Source organism: Oncorhynchus keta, chromosome 10, assembly GCF_023373465.1.
Source record: "Oncorhynchus keta strain PuntledgeMale-10-30-2019 chromosome 10, Oket_V2, whole genome shotgun sequence".
Lineage (NCBI taxonomy): Eukaryota > Metazoa > Chordata > Actinopteri > Salmoniformes > Salmonidae > Oncorhynchus > Oncorhynchus keta.
In genome coordinates, this window is record NC_068430.1 from 29350041 (window position 1) to 29370796 (window position 20756).

A 20756-nucleotide genomic window follows, 5' to 3' on the forward strand; every position below is an offset into this window, starting at 1 on the left:
AGCAGGCACTAGGAGAATAGTCAGAATTGAGGGAAAGATGAATGGAGAAAAGTACAGAGATCCTTGATGAAAACCTGCTCCAGAGCGCTCAAGACCTCAGATGGGGGCCAAGGTGCATCTTCCAACAGGACAATGACATTAAGAAAACAGCCAGGACAACACAGGAGTGGCTTTGGGACAAGTCTCTGAATGTTCTTGAGTGGCCCAGCCAGACCCCGGACTTGAACCTGATCTAACATCTCTGGAGAGACCTGAAAATAGCTGTGTAGCGATGCTCCCCACTCAACCTGACAGAGCTTGAGAGGCTCTGTAGAGAAGAATTGGAGAAACTCCCTAAATACAGGTATGCCAAGCTTGTAACATCATACCCAAGAAGACTCTAGGCTGTAATCGCTGCCAAAGGTACTTCAACAAAGTACTGAGTAAAGGGTCTGAGTAGTTATGTAATTGTGATATTTCCGTTTTTATTTTTTTCATAAATTAGCCAACATTTCAAAAAAACTATTTTTGTTTTGTCATTATGGAGTATTGTGTGTAGATTGATGAGGGGGGGAAAACATTTGAATCCATTTTATGATAAGGCTGTAACGTAACAATGTGGAAAAAGTCAAAGGGTCTGAATAATTTCCGAATGCACTGTAAATGTCAGTTGACTGCTTAGATAGAGATTGTGTCTATTTCTAGTCTATGTCACAAAGAGCTACATCAGAGGGGCAGCTCCAGAGTTAAAGGAAAACTCCACCCCAAAACATTTTTTTTTTATTAGTCCATTGCTGATATAGTCCCAAAATGTTTTGCATGTCAGCAATCAAGTCTTCAAAATACAGAAATACAGCCGGTATGATACATTTTGTATCATATGATGCTGCATTTTGCATCATATGCACAAATATTGTTATTGGGTGAAATGTTTCTTTAACATGAACTGTTAAGTTAAGAGCATGTAGGCGCCAGCCAGGCATCGTCTAGGAACAGCAATGAAAGAGAATGATGACAAAGACAGGAGATTAGGGAGGTATTTAAGCAATCCTCCACCTCCAATTTTTACAGTAATGCAGAGGTCTTCAGTGGACTGATCTAAGGATCTAAGTCTCTAAAGATAATTATGTCGCTGTGATATTTCAATGAGGACCTTTTGAATTACATTTATTTATTTTTTCATAGAAAATGACTATTAAATCCATTAGAAAAAGACACGGGTTTTTCTTCTCGGCTTTAGAAAATTCCCAGCTGTTTACTACATCAGACAGAACACAACACCCCCCGATGAGGAGCAGCACATTAAAGGGCGAGGATTTGGGCAGTAGATCATAAATTCTTGTCCTATCAAAATTAAGGGAGAGACAGATGGGAATGGAAGTGCATTGATCTGTAATAACTGTATCAGTATTCCATGTTTCATGTGTATCCAGAGGAACAGCAGAAGAGAGAGTAAGCAGGAGCCCTCTAACCACCCCTCATCCTAGCCCCCCTAACCCCCTTCGTGCCCTGTCTCCTAACTTCCCCTGAGGCCAACCTGCCTCCCTCTCTTATTCTCAAACATCCTGCATATTCAATCAGGAAGTGCTGGAGTAGGGAGGAAATGACCTAAGGTTCACCGAACTATATAAAGTCTAGACATCTTGACCGATAGGCACTTGACGAAGAAGACATTTCTAACAAAAATAAACTTTGACCGGAGAAAGACAAGTTTGGGCTTTCTGAACCATGTCTCTTTTTGTTCTTTCCTTCTCCATCCAACTTCTGAAAGAGGGCAACAACAATGGACCTGTTGACAGTAACTCTGGCCGCCTCTCCTTCCAGTTCTCTGCTGCCAATGACTGGAACGAACGACAAAAATCTCTGAAACTGGAAACACTTATCTCCCTCACTAGCTTGAAGCACCAGCTGTCAGAGCAGCTCATAGATTACTGCACCTGTACAAAGCCCATCTATAATTTAGCCCAAACAACTACCTCTCCCCCTACTGCACCCCATTATTTCTATCTCTACCTTGCACATTCTTCCACTGCAAATATACCATTCCAGTGTTTTATTTGCTATTGTCACGTTCTGACCTTTATTTCCTTTGTTTTGTCATTATTTAGTATGGTCAGGGCGTGAGTTGGGGTGGGCAGTCTATGTTTGTTTTTCTATGATTTGGGGATTTCTATTTTTCGGCCTAGTATGCTTCTCAATCAGAGGCAGGTGTCATTAGTTGTCTCTGATTGAGAATCATCCTTAGGTAGCCTGGGTTTCACTGTTTGTTTGTGGGTGATTGTTTCCGTGTCTGTGTTTTTTCACCACACGGAACTGTTTTGGTTTTCGTTCAGTTCACATTTATTGTTTTTGTATCAGTTGTGTTCATGTTGAGGAGGAAAACCGTGACAGAAACACCCACCAAAACAAGATCAAGCAGTGTGGTGACAGTCAGCCCCAAAAATGTCTTGGGGGGATGGCACACAGGAAGTGTGGCGAAGCCAAGTAGGAGACCTGCGCTAACTTCCTGTGCTTACCGGAGGGCGAGAGAGACCGGGCAGGCACTGTGTTATGCTGTGGAGCGCACGGTTTCCCATATGCGGGAGCATAGTGGGCATCGAGCCAGGTGCCATGAAGCCGGCTCTACGCATCTGGTCTCCAGTGCGTCTCCTTGGGCCGGCGTACATGGCACCAGCCTTACGTATGGTGTCCCCGGTTCGCCTGCACAACCCAGTGCAGGCTATTCCACCTCGCCGCACTGGCAGGGCGAACGGGAGCATTCAACCAGGTAAGGTTGGGCAGGCTCGGTGCTCAAGAGCTCCAGTGCGCCTGCATGGTCCGGTCTATCCAGTGTCACCTCCACGCACCAGCCCTCCGGTGGCAGCCCCCTGCCCCAGGCTGTCTCTCCGTCTCAGCCCTACAGGTGCTCCCGCCTGTCCAGCGCTGCCAGAGCCCTCCTCCTCACCAGCGCTGGCAGAGTCTCCCGCCTGTCCAGAGCTGCCAGTCTCTCCCGTCTGTCCAGAGCTGCCAGAGTCTCCCGTCTGTCCAGAGCTGCTAGAGTCTCCCGTCTGTCCAGAGCTGCTAGAGTCTCCAGTCTGTCCAGAACTGCTAGAGTCTCCTGTCTGTCATGATCCGCCAGTCTGCAAGGAGCCGCCAGAGCCGCCAGTCTGCAAGGAGCCGCCAGAGCCACCAGTCTGCAAGGAGCTGCTGGAGCCGCCAGTCTGCAAGGAGCCGCCAGTCTGCAAGGAGACGCCATTCAGCCAGGATCTGCCAGAGCCGCCGTTCAGCCAGGATCTTCCAGAGCCGCCTTTCAGCCAGGATCTGCCAGAGCCGCAATTCAACCAGGATCTTCCAGAGCCGCCGTTCAGCCAGGATCTGCCAGAGCCGCCAGTCAGCCAGGATCTGCCAGAGCCGCCAGTCAGCCAGGATCTGCCAGAGCCGCCAGTCAGCCAGGATCTGCCAGAGCCGCCAGTCAGCCAGGATCTGCCAGAGCCGCCATTCAGCCAGGATCTGCCAGAGTCGTCAGCCAGTCCGGAGCTGCCCTTCAGTCCTGAGCTACCCCTCAGTCCGGAGCTACCCCTCAGTACTGAGCTGCCCCTCAGTACCGAGCTGCCCCTCAGTCCAGAGCTGCCCCTCAGTCCAGAGCTGCCCCTCAGTCCCGAGCTGCCCCTCAGTCCAGTGGGGCCATTTAGAAGGGTTGCCGTGTTTAGGAGGCCACGGAGGCGGACAATGAGGCGGAGAAAGACTGTGGTGAAGTGGGTCCACGTCCCGCGCCAGAGCCACCACCCCGGACAGACGCCCACCCAGACCCTCCCCTATAGGTTAAGGTTTTGCGGCCGGAGTCCGCACCTTTGGGAGGGGGGTACTGTCACGTTCTGACCTTTATTTCCTTTGTTTTGTCGTTATTTAGTATGGTCAGGGCGTGAGTTGGGGTGGGCAGTCTATGTGTGTTTTTCTATGATTTGGGGATTTCTATGTTTCGGCCTAGTATGCTTCTCAATCAGAGGCAGGTGTCATTAGTTGTCTCTGATTGAGAATCATCCTTAGGTAGCCTGGGTTTCACTGTGTGTTTGTGGGTGTTTGTTTCAGTGTCTGTGTTTTTTCACCACACGGTACTGTTTTGGTTTTCGTTCAGTTCACGTTTATTGTTTTGGTATCAGTTGTGTTCAGGTTGAGTATTTCTTATTAAAGAACAATGGACACTTATCACGCCGCATATTGGTCCTCCGATCCTTCTCGCCTCTCCAGACGAAGAGGAGGAAAACCGTTACAGCTATATTGTATTTACTTCACCACCATGGCCTTTTTTTTTGCCTTTACCTCCCTTATCTCACTTCATTTCCTCACATTGTATATAGACTTATTTTTATACTGTATTATTGACTGTATGTTTGTTTTACTCCATGTGTTGTTGTATGTGTCGAACTGCTTTGCTTTATCTTGGCCAGGTCGCAATTGTAAATGAGAACTTGTTCTCAACTTGCCTACCTGGTTAAAAAAAAAACTCCCTGTGTCCAGCTGCTGAAGCTTGATTTGGTGCACTGCCTTTCTCTCCTTTGAGTTCTGTCTGACTCTGATCCTCAGTCCTTTTTACATGCAGAATATCAAACTGAATAAATCCAGACAGCATTAGGAGAAAGGGAGCAGGATTTTAGGCTGTAATGGCTCCCTGGGCCATGGGTCCCTGGGCTGATATTGAATCAAATTGATAAAATGTGTGGAAGGACCACCCTGAAACAGGCTCATTTCTGTTTCAGCCAGTCCGACGTGTTTTCCCTGACTCCCCCATACTAACAATGGAAATACTTGGATTGGTTGATAAATATTTCATTCATCATGAAGGAAGATGGAGAGTGAGGATAATGTATACAGCATCTTAAAGGGGCTGCAGTGAGAGATAAAATAAAAGAGAGACAGATAAGATGAGAAGAAAGAAAGCGTGAGAGAGAGAAGAAAAGAAAATAGAGACGCAGGTAAAAAGAAAACAAACCTGGCACAATACAAGTGTTGCCAGGATATTGAAGGAAAGACGAGTGCTTCCATGGCAACTCGTGCAATGAAAACCTTTGTCTGGCAGCATTGTAACAGCTTGTCAATGATTGTACTTTTGTGAATTCCTGCCTCTCACCCTATGGCTCCATCGGGGCTTCTCAGGGTCTTTAGATGGCTAGTTATTCAGGTCAGTCCCGGAGTGCAGGGCCAAAGGAGCAGCTCCAGCAAGACAAGACCAGAATATCATTCCAGCGAGAAGTGCAGTATTGACGTGGCTTAATTGGTGCCATCTCATTGCTCTTGTACAATGAGGGCCCCCAAAAACAAACTAATGTATGCCATATGTTTTCCTCCTAACCCCACAAATACAGCAGGTCAGGCTCATGACAAAATAGATTTTGTGACAGAACCCTAGCAAAGACTTGTGGAGTTGACCCCCGGAATGAGGAGGTCAAAACGAATCCCTATAGCAACCTGACTGTAGGCGTTTTGAACTGTACCTGGGTTGTGCAAAGATACTCGTGTGGAGATATTGATTTCCTGCAGATGCTCCAGTGTCTCAGTGTGGAACAGGCGAATAGAAGAGCCCTCACTAAAGGCCATCCAGACTCCTCCTCCAGCCCGCACCATATGGGCCACGCTCACCATGGGTTCTGGGTGCACCTCAAACCTCTGGAAGAGAGAAGGAGAGAAGCAGTGAATAACTATATTGAAACTATAGTAGAGATGGGACTTAGGCATAGAGAATAGGCATAGAGCTGCCAAGCAAATGCTTACACAGAACATGTAGTTAAAATAAACAGTATAGCCCCATTTAGACCCGGTTGACATTGGTCTTTTAAATGAAATATACTGTAGATCTGAGTCTTTTATGAATCTGATCAATGTTACATGCAGACATCTTGGTCTAAATACAACAAAACAGATGTGATATGCCTTGTCAGGAATTTGATTTGAAAAGATTTGAGACAGGATTTTGTCTGGGTTGGCTTTCTCTGCTGTCAGATATGATGATAATGGGAAAAACTTCTGAGGTACTTGGGTCCAGTCCGGGGTGGTGGGGTGGGGGGTTCTTACAGAAATCTGGAAATCTATAATATGTTTCTATGGATAACTGATTATCATATAAAGTGTGATGTTACTGTCTGTAATTGCTTCTTTACCATTGCTCTGCACATTGTTAAATGTATGTCTCTGTACGTAGACATCCAATCCATAATGAGGTTATAATATCCTAGATCTACAGTATGACTTCATTAAACAAATGCATAAAGTATTGTGCATCCATGTCATAAGAACCCCTCTCCAGGAGTTCTAGTTCACTGTATCCATGGACAACACTGCTAATGTGCTCAGACATAATCATACAAAGTGAATTACACATGAACACCATTAACAAATTACATTCGGATATTACTTGTTAACAAAAGACTAATAGAATGCCTGAGCGTAGGTTTGAGTACCCCTCTTTAGAGCTGTTTCACGAAACCCAAGTCGGCCAGATGACTGGAGATTAACAACCCTGCACCAACCCAGAAAAGGCTATGTGTCTCTCTTGAGATTGTAATGAACTGCACCAATGTTTCACAGACAGGGGCATCTTTTCTACTGTGTCAGTATACATCTTCCTCCCACCCTCCAATTTCTCAAGACCACAGCAAAAGAGGAGGCGTTTCAGGCACACATTCTTAATGAGTAGCTGAGGAAGAGCAGCGCGCCTTATCATAGTTAGGCATGCTACCCCCCGAGGTCTGCACCATGACAGGGGCTGGCTCTGGCATCGTCTCCCCGCTCCTATCACTCTCGGTTCATGAGTCCGGGGATGAGAGATTAGTCAGGGAGACGGCTGAGGAGGGGTGCTCCCCCCTGTGCACCGGAGGACGGGGATTACCACCTGTTTGTGTGCCCTTGCCAGGGGGACCTCCTTTGTTTGAGAGTGGGGAGAGGAGAGAACCTTTGATGTGTTTTCTCTTTTAATTGACTCCGCGGCAGAAGGTGCCTGCTCTGCTCCACCTAGGAAGAGAGGAAATCGCATCCCTTCCATTTTCAAGTGCAACCATTAAATTCTATAAATTATTTAAGTTCAAAGAGCCCTATTTCAAAAAATGTACTAACTAAATACAAATAAAGTTTTTAAAAAATCTAATTAAAAGAGCATTGAAAATGTCAGTGAACCATTAGAAAATCATGGGGCGGGTTTAAATCAGTGATTTTGGCATGAACAGACAAATTGTTAATTAACAGGCTAATTATTGGTTGACACCCAGTCATCATGTCACCTTGTCTAGCATATGTTTCACTGGATATGTCATTATCTGACTGCTTTCAATTTGATCTGTCCCCTGTATCCCAGTGAGGCCAAATGTAAAACAATGCCATAGCTACTGTAATAATAATGAATTAACTGGTAGGGTAATTGAATAGAAGAGGTTAGTGGAAGTGAGATCTGTCTACAGGGCTGCATGACTGCCAGCCTTAACAAAATTGGATACTGCCTGGAGAACCTATCAGAGCAGATATTTGGTACTAAGGTCTCTTCTAAAAATGGATGGTGTCAAATAACTGATGGCAACAACTGTTCACCCAATTGACACACTGGTATTAGCGAGATGAGTTCTGCATTGCTTACAGCCATGAGAGTGGTAGCAGTATGACAGAGGTAAAATGCCCCTTCCACCCAGCACTTCTGTCACTCAAACAGCAGCACCAAGTCCTTCATCAGCAGAGGGGAGAATCACTGCAGGCTAAAGACCCAGCGCTAAAGCCCCACCGCCTGAACAGCTCATTAGCCCTGCATTACACTGGGTGACAAGGTGTCTGTTCTCAGGAGGAGAAAATCCACAGCCACGGAGGTGAAGGAAGGAGGGGAGTGGGCATGGGAAGGACAGGGAAGAGAGGGAGGGGGAGTAAGCATCATCCTCTCTTCTAGAGAGAAGTAGAGGGAGGGAGGGAGGGAGGGAGGGAGGGAGGGAGGGAGGGAGGGAGGGAGGGAGGGAGGGAGGGAGGGAGGGGAGGGAGGGAGGGAGGGAGGGAGGGAGACATGTCATGCCATGCCCTGCATTCTCACAGTCCTGCCTGGTTAGGCTCTGATGACAGTTCTCTTTATTTTAGGGCACATGGGTCATTCCCGGAGCTCTGTCATAATGCAGAGCACACACAAGGGTCCCTTCAAGCACACACACAGGAGGAGTGGGGGGAGGAGGACAATAAGGCTGATCTGACTTAGGCAAGCGGGCTAGACCGCTAAAGTAGAGGAGGGGTAAGTCTGAGCGATCACGATCCTGACACCCCCCGCCACTAAGAGAGGTGCAACCAGCACCGACGCAAGCACACATGCCTGTTCACCATGCAGAGGGGATACGCTGGCACGAGCCAGACAGAACCTTGTCTCCTTTGCGTGGTCACTCAGCTGGCTAAGCTCTGATCTCCAGAGAATTGAACAGGGAGGAAAGTGTACAAGCATAAAGAGCCACTGCTGCCTGAAAACACATTCTGATGCCAACATCCCCACAAATATTTTAGGTCAAATTATCAATGTAGAACTCAAGGAGTTTTGAGTTCCAATATAGTTTATAGTTCCAAAATAAAGTGTGTTTAGGTGAAGAAAAGGACAGTGTATTGTCGAGACAATTCTGTGCATGAGCCTCTGCACTTAAGTAGTTGTGAAAAGGATGCAAGATGGAGGTGAAGATGCTTTCCTGGAGCATTTCGAGAGGCATGTATTTGTGTGCTGTTGTTCAAACTATAAAGCACCTTGTGCATCTCCTATTGTACCTGAGTGGAAAGGCTGGAGCCCTTGATGACGGTCACAGAGTTGGCACAGCTGGCCCACACAGAGTCCTCCAGTACCAGAAGAGTTCGCACAGGCTCCGGGCCCACACTCACAGTCCTGCAGGTGTCTGGCTCCCAAAGCTCACCTGAGAAGACAACACAACAAATGCTCACAATCAGAACCCTTTAAACTCTTACTATACTAAGAACAAAACAAAGTTTTGCTCAAACAGCTAACAAAATCATGACTTGTTATCGCCAGTTTATGATTATGTTTTAAATACATGCAAAACTTTCCGTTTGACTGCGTAGTGTGGTGATTCAGCAGCTGTTGCCTTGAGCAAGGCAATTAAACTACATTGCTTCTACTTACACTCAAGCAACTTGCCCTGGTGTTCTCTAGACAAATATTCCACAGTGAAAACACAAGAAATACTTACACTTACTGTTTCACACACGTGCATGTGCAACTAAGCATGCACATGCGCAGAGCGCACACACATGCACACAAATACACAGACATACACACACACACACAAAAACCAGCGTGAATCACAATTTGATGAAAACAAAGTGTCTATGGACTATACTTTGAGACTAAACAATAAGGCATCCCTAACATCCAAATGCTAACAACTGCCATACAATTTAATCAGCTTCCTAACCTCCTTATCGCCACTTCATTTTTTCCGCCCGTCGGTGTGAAAATGAAGCAGACATTATTCGTTTGAGTTGTAAACACAGGGCACCCATTGCAGCTACCCTGGAAGTGCATTATGAAGCACCTTACATAAGCTTTTCCTTTGCTGTGCTTTAATGAAGCAAAATTAGAGAAGGAAGTGCACCCAGCCATTTAATTAACATTGTGAGTTGTTTATTTCATGCCTTTCAAATCAGAATAGCTTCACAATGCCTTCTGACTTCCTCAGGTTAATTGCTTGGCGTGTTCTAAATGTCATTCTTCCACATTTTTTAATTCACTTTCCTTTAAGTCCCCCTAGCTCCATGCACAAGCCTTGGCCATGTCACAGCTCTACCACACGCACCACCGCAAAACACTGGAAAATTGTTAAAAAGGGGTTCAGACCATCAAAAGATTTTCTAAATAAGTTTCTGAAGCCCAGACCTTCAACTCTATGAACTGTATGAATTATATTTATATGAGAAAAGAAATTGGGATTTTCCGCTAAGCAACAATGTGCTGGGCAGGCTATTCATATGCATTTTGATAGAAATCCCATGTGAAGACTTGATATTTTCCTACTCTTGCAGACATGGTTTCCAGGCAGCAGTGTGCCATCCAGGGGCATCAATCTTTAACAGCTGTGCAGAATGCACAAACATTGCCTGGCACCATCCACACTCCACTCCAGAGCGTTTTCCCTGTCTTCTACCTCTTTATTATTTATTTATTTTACATAACATGAATAGTAATATTTAATCGGCACGCAGCACACTGGCGTAATTAATCATCCTTTCTGCTTGGCTGGAGGTGAGAGGACAGCAGAGTGCTGGGTGGATGCAGGCAGCCACACTGACACAGCCAGGTAAGACTCACCACACCGCAACCGGGCAGCCATTGTGCTACCGCAGGCTGTGATGACCTACTGGGAGAATGAGTGTTGAGATGGTGCTCCTAGTCCTATGATATGCCTGTCTGACCACAACACGAGCACACCAACCACTGTATGGTGACTTCAGGAGTCATTTCCTTACACTAACTGTCAGCGAAGATTACCAAGAATGGGCATGAAAAGAGGTATTTTAAGTATTTAAAATATTTTCCAAGGTTGCTTGTCTGAAATTAATTGGCCTTTTGCCAACGCATCCACTTGATGGATTCCCTGAAAATCCTATCACTCATAAGCACGTCTCCTCATGCAAACTGAACGCATGACAGAAATGATATTTCTCACACACTCACGGAGGCATTCACTGCAAAAGAAAGAGACATACATGGGAATTTGAAAGATGTACAAATTGAAACAAGGAAACAATAAGATTAATATTTGCACTACTAACATGATTGATTACTTAATTAAAAGCCATTTTAATAATGTTAATAATGTCTAATATCAAAATAACTATTCCATTTTAATGTCACATTTCATACAATACAATGCTTAAACATTGTTGCTACAGTAGGCTAATGAGTGAATGGAATGATTACCTGAATTAATACAAATGACTAGCTAAGAGCATTAGTGGCGTAACGTAATTATAAAATCATTCCATTCTCCTGCTTTAATTGTGCTGTGATTGCTTTCCTTGCTATATTGGTGATGGCTTGAAACATATACTTCTATGTAGCTAACATTAAATAAATTGCTATGTTAGTAATGTGATGATTCAACAATTCTGTCATTTTGTATTGAAATCTGATGACTATCTTCCTGACATACAGAGGGAGACCTTGGAAAGACCTTACCACCATTACTTCGTCCATACACCATCATGGTTCCATCTCTGAGCCCAGCGAACAGGAAGTTGATGGAGTGTTTGAGGCACAGGACAGGACAGCGCTGAGGGTTACACAGGGTCAACAGGCACTGGGCTGCAGTGTCCACACTGCCATACACCAGGATGCTGGTGGCAAAAGGAGCAGGAACAATGTACACTGTACATGATAAATGAATATAATTTATGAAGACTGAGTACCTTGATGTAACTGGGCACTTTGGACCTTAAAATGTGTGTGTGCAGCCCCTTGCTCTTTCTTGTGTTTAAAGATTCCATCTGAACTTCATTGACTGTTCTGCACATTTTTCCTAAATTTACAATGAACAAATGCACACCTTTGGAAAAATATATGTATTTCTCGAAAGAGAACGTTAACTAGTTGACAGTCAATTGTGTTCCACAAAAATAAATGCTGAAATTGTGCTTCTATTACACTTTGTATTTTCCCTCCTCTCAGGACACATATAGTGAATGGGTCAACATAAACAAATAAACTGCACACTTTTCATTTTATTCTGGTGCCCAAATGATTAACAAACAAATTGCAAAGGAAAATAACTACAGTCAACTGGCAATATGAGATGCAGGAGGACTGTTTTCTCTTCGAAAGTAATGTAATCACCAGGACTGTAACCGTCTGAGATTCAACTATTCCTCCATTACATGCAGTAAAATCTGAAATTATAAACAGTAGATGGGAAAATAAGATATGGTTGAGCACCAGGATTTGAGGTGTATGAAATCAACTCTGATTTCTTTGTCCCATCTACTATTGACAGGTTTTGTTAGTCTTGAGATTAACCTAACATACTATACTGCATGGTGATACAGAATATGACTCTCTGTCAAAACAAATAGACTTTGTAAGTAGGATAATAGTGGTGACCAACAATAATAAATACAATAATATGTCTGTATCATCATCATCCATCCATGCATCCATCCACATAAATGTAACTTACACCATTGTATATGACAATTTCTCTAAAAGCTGTGTCGACCTCACCTTCCATCATCCAGTCCCAGACAAATGGTGTTCCCCACCCCAGTAGGGCTCCTGAGGGCCACAGCCTCCATCTCCTCTGGGGTGCTGGGTTCAGGCACATACTCCAGACACCTCACTGGGGCCCCCACCTGGAGGCTCTTCACTGGGCGTGGTGTGGGCCTGTTCAGGGAGAAGATCTCCACCTGCCCCTGGGTAGCATCTCCTCCACTGGCCACCTGCAGAGAGAGAAGGTAGGTATCCAAGTTCAGTAAGATATTCTCCTCCTCTGGCCACCTCTAGAGAGAAAAGTGGGTATATAAGGTTAGTAAAATACTCCTCCACTAGTCACCTGCAGAGAGAGACATTTAAATACTCCTCCATTGGCCACCTACAGAGAGGGAAGTTATGTATGTAAGGTCAGTAAGATACTCAATTACTAGCCACCTAGAGAGAGAGAGACACGTGGGCATCTATAATCAATAAGATATATCTGGGTCAAGACATCTTCTCCACTAGCCACCTAGAGAGAAAGAGGTGTCCATTTAAAGGTCAGTAAAGACTGTAGGTCACAGCAATTAACGGCTAACATAGCACAGGTGGAGAGGGTGGATGGTCGTTTAGAAAATGTACTGTAGCGTAGGAGAGTTACTTGCTCATGCTTAAGTCTTTGTAGAATTTCTGAATAATTTTAGAAGACACAGAACACTCTCCTGTAATACCTCTTAGCTCTGATATCCGCACCTGTTAGCAAATCCAGGCAGTTTCAGCAAAGTGTAAAGTTAAAATCAAATATCCTTTCAAATCCTGTCTATATTCCTCCCTCACTTTTAAATATCCCTCAGATTCAGAAACCACAAACCGCAATGGGTTCACAATGTCATCTCTAGAACATCAAACCATTTCTAAAACAGAGATCTTTTCATCAGCAGAGAACAGACAGATGAAAAAAATACTTTCAAAGACTGTGCATTGCTTGACAATTGAGGGTTTGTGTAAGATGATGATTGATCTAATGCTTGAGTCGGGGACTTAGCAATGACACACTCAATCCCAATGAAGGGATGAAATACAGCAGTTGACTGTTGAATTAGAAGACAAGGTGACCCCATTAAAACTAATCTTCACTGAATGGACAGAATGGTACAAGGTTATTGGTCATTAGGAGGGGGCACATTGAGCAGTTGTTGTATGTTGCTGGTCTTCCTTTACTCACAGTCTATAGTGTCTGCTAGGGCTGAGTTCGACATATCCTATTCACCAACACACTCTGAGTGAGTCATGAATAGCAGTCCAACTTCTAAAAAAGTCCAAAATCCAATAAGAATCCCTGACAAAACAAGAGAGCGGACCTCATATAATCAAAAAAAACGCCAGGCAATCATCACCAACTCCCCCTTGGGGTTCCACACTCTCTGCTGTAGGCCTGAGTGGCTGCATGCATGAATAGAGGCTTGATTCTGCAAGTGTCACACTCATATTGGCCTTGTGTCAAGCCTGCCAATGTCAATACAGGGGAAGGGAAGAGAGGCAGGGGGTAAACCTGGATCTGTAGCAATTTCAATTAGAAGACTCCAAATCACTCCAATCATAAGTGAAATCTTCATGGGTTTTCACAGGATTCTTTCACCAAAGTAGTTTTTCTCTAGATATGGGACTGGTGCAACTGTCCAACTGAAGTGTAATGTTCCTAACAAAAACTGACACTGAAGATCAAATAAGGATTTTCCCCGAATCACATTATGGGAATAAGACTTAGGATAAATATAGTCTTTAGCCTCTTTCACCCCCCCTGCCCGGCCTTTTTTGCATGCAATCATTTGTTAGATTTGTGTCAGCATGCTGGACAGGAGTAGTCCCATGGGCTCTGGAGAGCGAGCCAGAGAAAATAATGGACTGTTGCACAGAGACGAGCTCCCCAAAAACAAAGCTTAAAGGCAAATGGCTCTGTGCAACCACAGCCCTAAGCAACCCCAACTTCAACATTCTCCTACACTTAAGCACTCACTCATCCAATTCCTTAACAGATCCAGTGAAATGACTGTGCCCTGACAAACTCATCACTACTTGTTTGTGGGAATAGATATCTGTTTTGTCAGAGTGCATAAGAAACTTCCTGAAAGTAACTAACTCTACCAGTGTTAATTAATTTAACCTTTATTTAACTAGGCAAGTCAGTTAAGAACAAATTATTATTTACAATGACGGCCTACCCAGGCCAATCCCTAACCCGGACGACGCTGGGCCAATTGTGCGCCGCCCTATGGGACTCCCAATCATGGCCGGGTTGTGATACAGCCTGGAATCGAACCAGAGTCTGTAGTGATGCCTCTAGCACTGAGATGCAGTGTGCTGGACCCTTGCGCCACTCGGGAGCCCCGGAAATGAGATTGTTCTGGACCGAGGGAGGCAGTGGGAGAGGATGATCATGGACACGCCATGGTGGGGACGCTGAATGAATGCTCAAGTCCATGTTATTAGTCACAATGTGTTAAAATGAACCTTTGTAAGGTTGATAATGACTCATTCTAAACTATCTCATGTTCTGTTTCAAACCTGCTGTTTTTAACACCTTTACACACCATGAGGATTAATCTGAACCTGTCTGAAGTATGGAGTGGGTGAGAGGAAAATTAATGTATGGTATACGTGGGAAAAACACCAGTCAGAAAAGTGGAGTGAACCGGTAATGTAGGCAAACAGGGAAATTCATGTGAATCAGGTTGATTAGAAACAATGTCATTACTCTGATCAAAGTCAGGAGAATCCCACCAGCCCATCTCACTTTAACATGATTAGTGTCATCCCTCATTTGACAAGCCTGCCAGGGAGGTAGATCTGAGACAAGTGGGGGAGTGAGCCGAGCAGAGCAGACCACTTGATCAGTTGTTTATTCATGGATCCACTGGCTCTTATAATGATATTGTGTATTTTATTAAACCCTTTTCTCCTAACTTTGGGATGTTACGAAATAAAATACAGGCATGTGACATGTCTTCGAAAGAACATTTACTTAGGTGCTTAAAACACTTGATCTTTCAAGTTAGTTATCGTGTCATGTGTTGCAACTTGTCACACATTAGGCCTACATAACTCCAGCACTTGATAATATCAAGCAAATCCTCTAAATGTAATGCTTTATTTATTAAGGTTTAAAGAATATTCTGTTTCGTGAGCTAACATAAACACAGCATGGGCACGTAAAGGACTGTTTAAAAAGGATACTGAGAGATGTAGGTCATTTCTCTACTTACCCAGAGTCATCTGAATGAAGAAAAATTGCGTTTTTCATGGCCCTTTCCCCCATTTTGACTATCACATGTAAAGTAATAAAGAAGGTGAAATATTTGGTTTCGAGTAATATAATACAAAATCTTATATGCCATTTAGCAGACAATTTTATACAAAGCGACTTACAGTCTCATGTGTGCATACATATTTAAGTATGGGTGGTCACGGAAGTCGAACCCACTATCCTGGTGTTGCAATGCTATACCAAAAATGCCTGACAAGTTTATAAATACTTTGTGAAGCCTCAATTTAATATGATTTTTAAAGCCTTTATTAAGCAGTGCTTATGCCACCATTTATAAAGCACAGCTTTTTGTCATATTTGACATAGTGGGCTATGAAAACTTTATAGAGCATGACATACGGTTATAGATGATTTGTGACACATTTATGTAGTGTTTATGAAGCCTTTATAAGATGCATGGAAATTAAATATTGTTTGAATTATTGCATTTTTTTGTCCAACATAAATAAACAATTCCAGGTGAAAGCCAAGGCCATTTCCTTCAGTATTCCGATTAGGAAGAAGTAAAAAAATACATTTAAAAAAGTATATGTCCATATTCCCACCAACATGGCAGCTGAACCTGTGTGTCTTGTGCGCTTCTGTTTGTTTGCGTGTGGGTTTTTTAAATAATTCCAAATACTCCAGTAATATTTTGATATAGTCAAGAAATTACTTGCTATATACATTTTCCACTAGAAGGTGCTGCCCTTGCCTGCTGCCCTTACCTGTCTACCTAACCACCTGTCTACCTAACCACATTGGGCCACGCACCTGTCTGGTTGAAAGCCTCCTCTTCTACCCAGCCTCCCGACACAAGCCTCTACCAAATGAGTGTGATACCTAGGCTACTCCCATGGTGTGCTGCACTGCTTGGCCCCCACCTTTCAGTCTGCTCCTGATTACCCAGGCCTGCTCCCCCCATCTGGTACAGGTATCCCCAAGCTTCGCTCACTGCTCCAGCACACATGTACACTTACAAACTTCAGTCTCTGATCTGAATTGCACCTGAAGCCTGTGGACTTCTGTGAGCTTTGACTCAGGAACTTGTATGCATTTAAGATTGTATTACTTGGCCTTTATTGTTATTTTATTATAGATGACTTATTGAAGTTTTCTATGGTTATGCCTCTTAGGCGCATGAACCGCTAGCGGGATACCTACGACAACATCCGGTGAAATTGCAGAGCGCGAAATTCAAAATACAAAAATCGTAATATTAAACATTCATGAATAATATATGCCATTTAGCTGACGCTTTTATCCAAAGTGACTTACAGTCATGTGTGCATACATTCTACGTATGGGTGGTCCCGGGAATCGAACCCACTACCCTGGCGTTACAAGCGCCATGCTCTACCAACTGAGCCACAGAAGGACCACATGAAAATACAAGTGTCATACATCATTTAAAAGCGTAACTTCGGGGGCCTCCCGGGTGGCGCAGTGGTTGTACTTCAGCGCCAGCTGTGCCATCAGAGTCCCTGGGTTCGCGCCCAGGCTCTGTCGTAACCGGCCGCAACCGGGAGGTCCGTGGGGCCTGGCCTCATCCGGATTAGGGAGGGATTGGTCGGTAGGGATGTCCTTGTCTCATCGCGCACCAGCGACTCCTGAGGCGGGCCGGGCGCAGTGCGCGCTATCCAAGGTTGCCAGGTGCACAGTGTTTCCTCCAACACATTGGTGCGGCTGGCTTCCGGGTTGGATGTGCGCTGTGTTAAGAAGCAGTGCGGCTTGGTTGGGTTGTGTATCGGAGGACGCATGACTTTCAACCTTCGTCTCTCCCGAGCCTGTACTGGAGTTGTAGCGATGAGACAAGATAGTAGCTACTACAATAATTGGATACCACGGAATTGGGGACAAAAAGGGGTAAAAATTCAACAAAAACAAAAAACAAACAAAAAAAAGCATAACTTCTTATTAATCCAACCGGGTTGTCAGATTTCAAAAATACTTTACGGCGAAAGCATACCATGCGATTATCTGAGGACAGCGTCCCACACCAAAATACTTTTTCAACCAGCACAGGCATCACAAAATCACAAATAGTGATTAAATAAATCACTTTGAAGATCACACACCTTTGAAGATCTTCCTCTGTTTGCAATCCCAAGGGTCCCAGCTACACAATGAATGGTCGTTTTGTTCGATAAAGTCCTTTATATCCAAAAAAGTATGTTTAGTTGGTGCCAATTATCTCAGTAATCCACTCTTTCAACATGCATACAAACTAATCCAAAAAGTTACCAGTAAAGTTCGTCCAAACAAGTCAAACAGTGTTTCTAATTAATCCTCAAGTACTCTGACATCGAAATAAACTATAATATTTAAGATGGGGAATAGTATGTTGAATAGGGAAGATAAATAACGAAGAGCGCGCACCTCATTCACAAGCCAACAAGACCACTTTTCTAATGAGAGACACCTTGTAGTTCTTCCAACTACTTGTTCATTTTTCAAAAAACAAGCCTTTCTAAAGACTGTTGACATCTAATGGGAGCCATAGGAACTGCAATCTGGGTCCCATCTATTTGTATTTCTCACAGGCAAGCACTGAAATGGCCTGTGACCTAAAAAAAAAAAAAAGAGGAATCCAGGTTGGATTTTACTCAGGTTTTCGTCTGCCATATCAGTTCTGTTATACTCAAACATTTTCTAACAGTTTTAGAAACTTCAGAGCTACCAAGTATATGATATGCATACCAAGTATATGCATATCATAGCTTCTGGGCCTGAGTAACAGGCAGTTTACTTTGGGCACGTCAGTCATTCGAAATGTAGAAAAAACAAAACAGGTTAAATGCTGAGAAATGTGAGTGTTTTTCCCATGTTGCATCCTGGGAGAAACCATACGCTTGTCAGGCTATTGCACTGGAGAACTTTGCCAGTTTTTCCCAATTGACATGGGAGAAACCGCATGCTTGCGTTTACATGTGTGAATTGTTCTTTCGGTACTTAACCATGTCTCTGGACTGTACGCACCTTTTGAAATACCTTGTATTAAAGACTTGTTCCTCTCAACTTTAGTCTCTGAATCCAAAAGTTGTACAATTCTATCTAGACTTGCCATTATTTTACTGCTTTTACTGTCAGGAAATGTGGAATCTAACCTAACCATTTCTACCCCATCTGAATTAAAAAGTAAGAATGGTCTGAAGTTTCTGCACATAAATGTAAGGCATCTTTCGAAACTTGATTTTGTGAATATTTGGATTAAAACCATAGAGAGCATATATACATCTGGGTCTTTCTGAAACCTGGCAAAAAAAACATCTATCATTGACAAGGACATTGGCATTGATGTTTAGAATGCTTTTTTTGGTCAGATCGCAAATCTAAGGGTGGTAGTGTTGCTATATACATAAAAGACACATTTTTTGTAACCATTCTGACCTTTGTTACCAAACCCAAGCAATTTGAATATTTGTCCTTGAATATAAATCTCTGTGCATCCTTGAATCTTGTTGTCTCCTGTTGTTATAGACCCCCGTCTGCGATTGCTGGCTCTCTGGATTGCATTTTTGAATTATTATCACAAAATGTGAAATCTGAATTTGTGCTTATGGGCGACCTGACCTGAACCTAGACTGGTTGACATCCAACTCTGATCAACTCAAGAATCTTTGTAATACCTATCATTTTAATCAGATTTTTAAAAATTGTTTGCAAGGTGTCCTATAAAATCATCTTTGTTTGTTCTTATTTTAACAAACACTCCACATCGTTTTAATGCTTCTGGTGTATTTGCAAATGATAAGTGATCACTGCGCTGTTGCTTGTGTAAGGGATGGTACAATTCCTAAACTACCTTCATGCACAGTATCATCATGAAAAGAAACTGGAAGCAGTTTGATACTCAGGGTTTTTTTCATTATGTTTTTAACATTGCCAGGAATAGAGTTGAACATCTCTGATGTTAAATTAGCCTTTTCTTACATACATAAAGCATTCTAGGATGTATGCAACAAGCACGCCCCTTTCAAACAATACAAAATTAAGGGCATAGACAACCCTTGGTTGTCAGATGAACTAGTCTGAATTCATAAGGCTTTGGAATAAGAAAAATCCCATGACCCTGATCATCTAGACCCCCGCCTACTACAATTAGCTGCAGACATCATTGCTCCCCATTTAACATGCATCTTTAACATCACCATAGAATGTAATGAAAACCCCAAGATGTAGAAATCAGCATTTGTCCTACCTCTTTTGAAAGTAGGTGATCCCACTCTACCCATGTCAGAGACGCAAACTCGGTCTCAACCTTTAAGTCTTTACTGAAGACTCATCTCTTCAGTGGGTCATATGATTGATTAAATATCTGGAGTACTTCTCCTGTCCTATTTGGTGTCCTGTGTGAATTTAAGTGTGCTCTCTCTAATTCTCTCTTTCTCTCTTTCTTTCTCTCTCTCGGAGGACCTGAGCCCTAGGACCATGCCTCAGGACTACCTGACATGATGACTCCTTGCTGTCCCCAGTCAACCTGGCCGTGCTGCTGCTCCAGTTTCAACTGTTCTGCCTTATTATTATTGGACCATGCTGGTCATTTATGAACATTTGAACATCTTGGCCATGTTCTGTTATAATCTCCACCCGGCACAGCCAGAAGAGGACTGGCCACCCCACATAGCCTGGTTCCTCTCTCGGTTTCTTCCTAGGTTTTGGCCTTTCTAGGGAGTTTTTCCTACCCACCGTGCTTCTACACCTGCATTGCTTGCTGTTTGGGGTTTTAGGCTGGGTTTCTGTACAGCACTTTGAGATATCAGCTGATGTACGAAGGGCTATATAAATACATTTGATTTGATTTGATGTGATACTGAATATCTATCGCCCCATATCTAAATTGTCTGTTCTGGTAAAGGTATTGGAGTTCCTAGTCAAAAAGCAGTTTAAAGCCTTCCTCCAGGAAAACAATACCTTGAGTGGTATACAATCAGGTTTCAGTTCTAGCCACAGCAACTTTGAAGATTTTGAATGATATTCATTGTGCCCTAGATAAGAAGCTACATTGTGTATCTGTATTCATAGACTTGTCAAAGGCATTTAACACTGTGGACCATACTGTCTTGGTGCAGAGATTGAAGTGTATTGGGATTACTTGTCATGCTCCGGAGTGGTTTGTGAACTACTTGTCACATTGAACCAGCAGCATAACCAGCAGCATACAACCCTGTATCCCACTGCTAGCATGCCTCCTAAGTTAAGCAGGGTTGGTCCTGGTGGGAGACCATATGCTGCTGGAAGTGGTATTGGAGGGCCAGTAGGAGGCGCTATTTCCTCTGGTCTAAAACAAATATCCCA

General features: G+C 43.6%; 1 protein-coding gene across 4 annotated transcripts in view; it reads right to left on the reverse strand.

Moving 5' to 3' along the window:
* arhgef10la (Rho guanine nucleotide exchange factor (GEF) 10-like a) overlaps positions 1–20756 on the reverse strand; it is a 114247-nt gene that overhangs the window by 7354 nt on the left and 86137 nt on the right. For all 4 annotated transcript variants that reach the window (XM_052526820.1, XM_052526818.1, XM_052526819.1 and 1 more), the window contains 4 exons: positions 12188–12402; positions 11150–11307; positions 8725–8867; positions 5451–5622 (listed from right to left, as the gene is read on the reverse strand). In XM_052526820.1, the coding sequence (XP_052382780.1) occupies positions 5451–5622; positions 8725–8867; positions 11150–11307; positions 12188–12402 (688 nt within the window). The remainder of the gene's footprint in view (positions 1–5450; positions 5623–8724; positions 8868–11149; positions 11308–12187; positions 12403–20756) is intronic.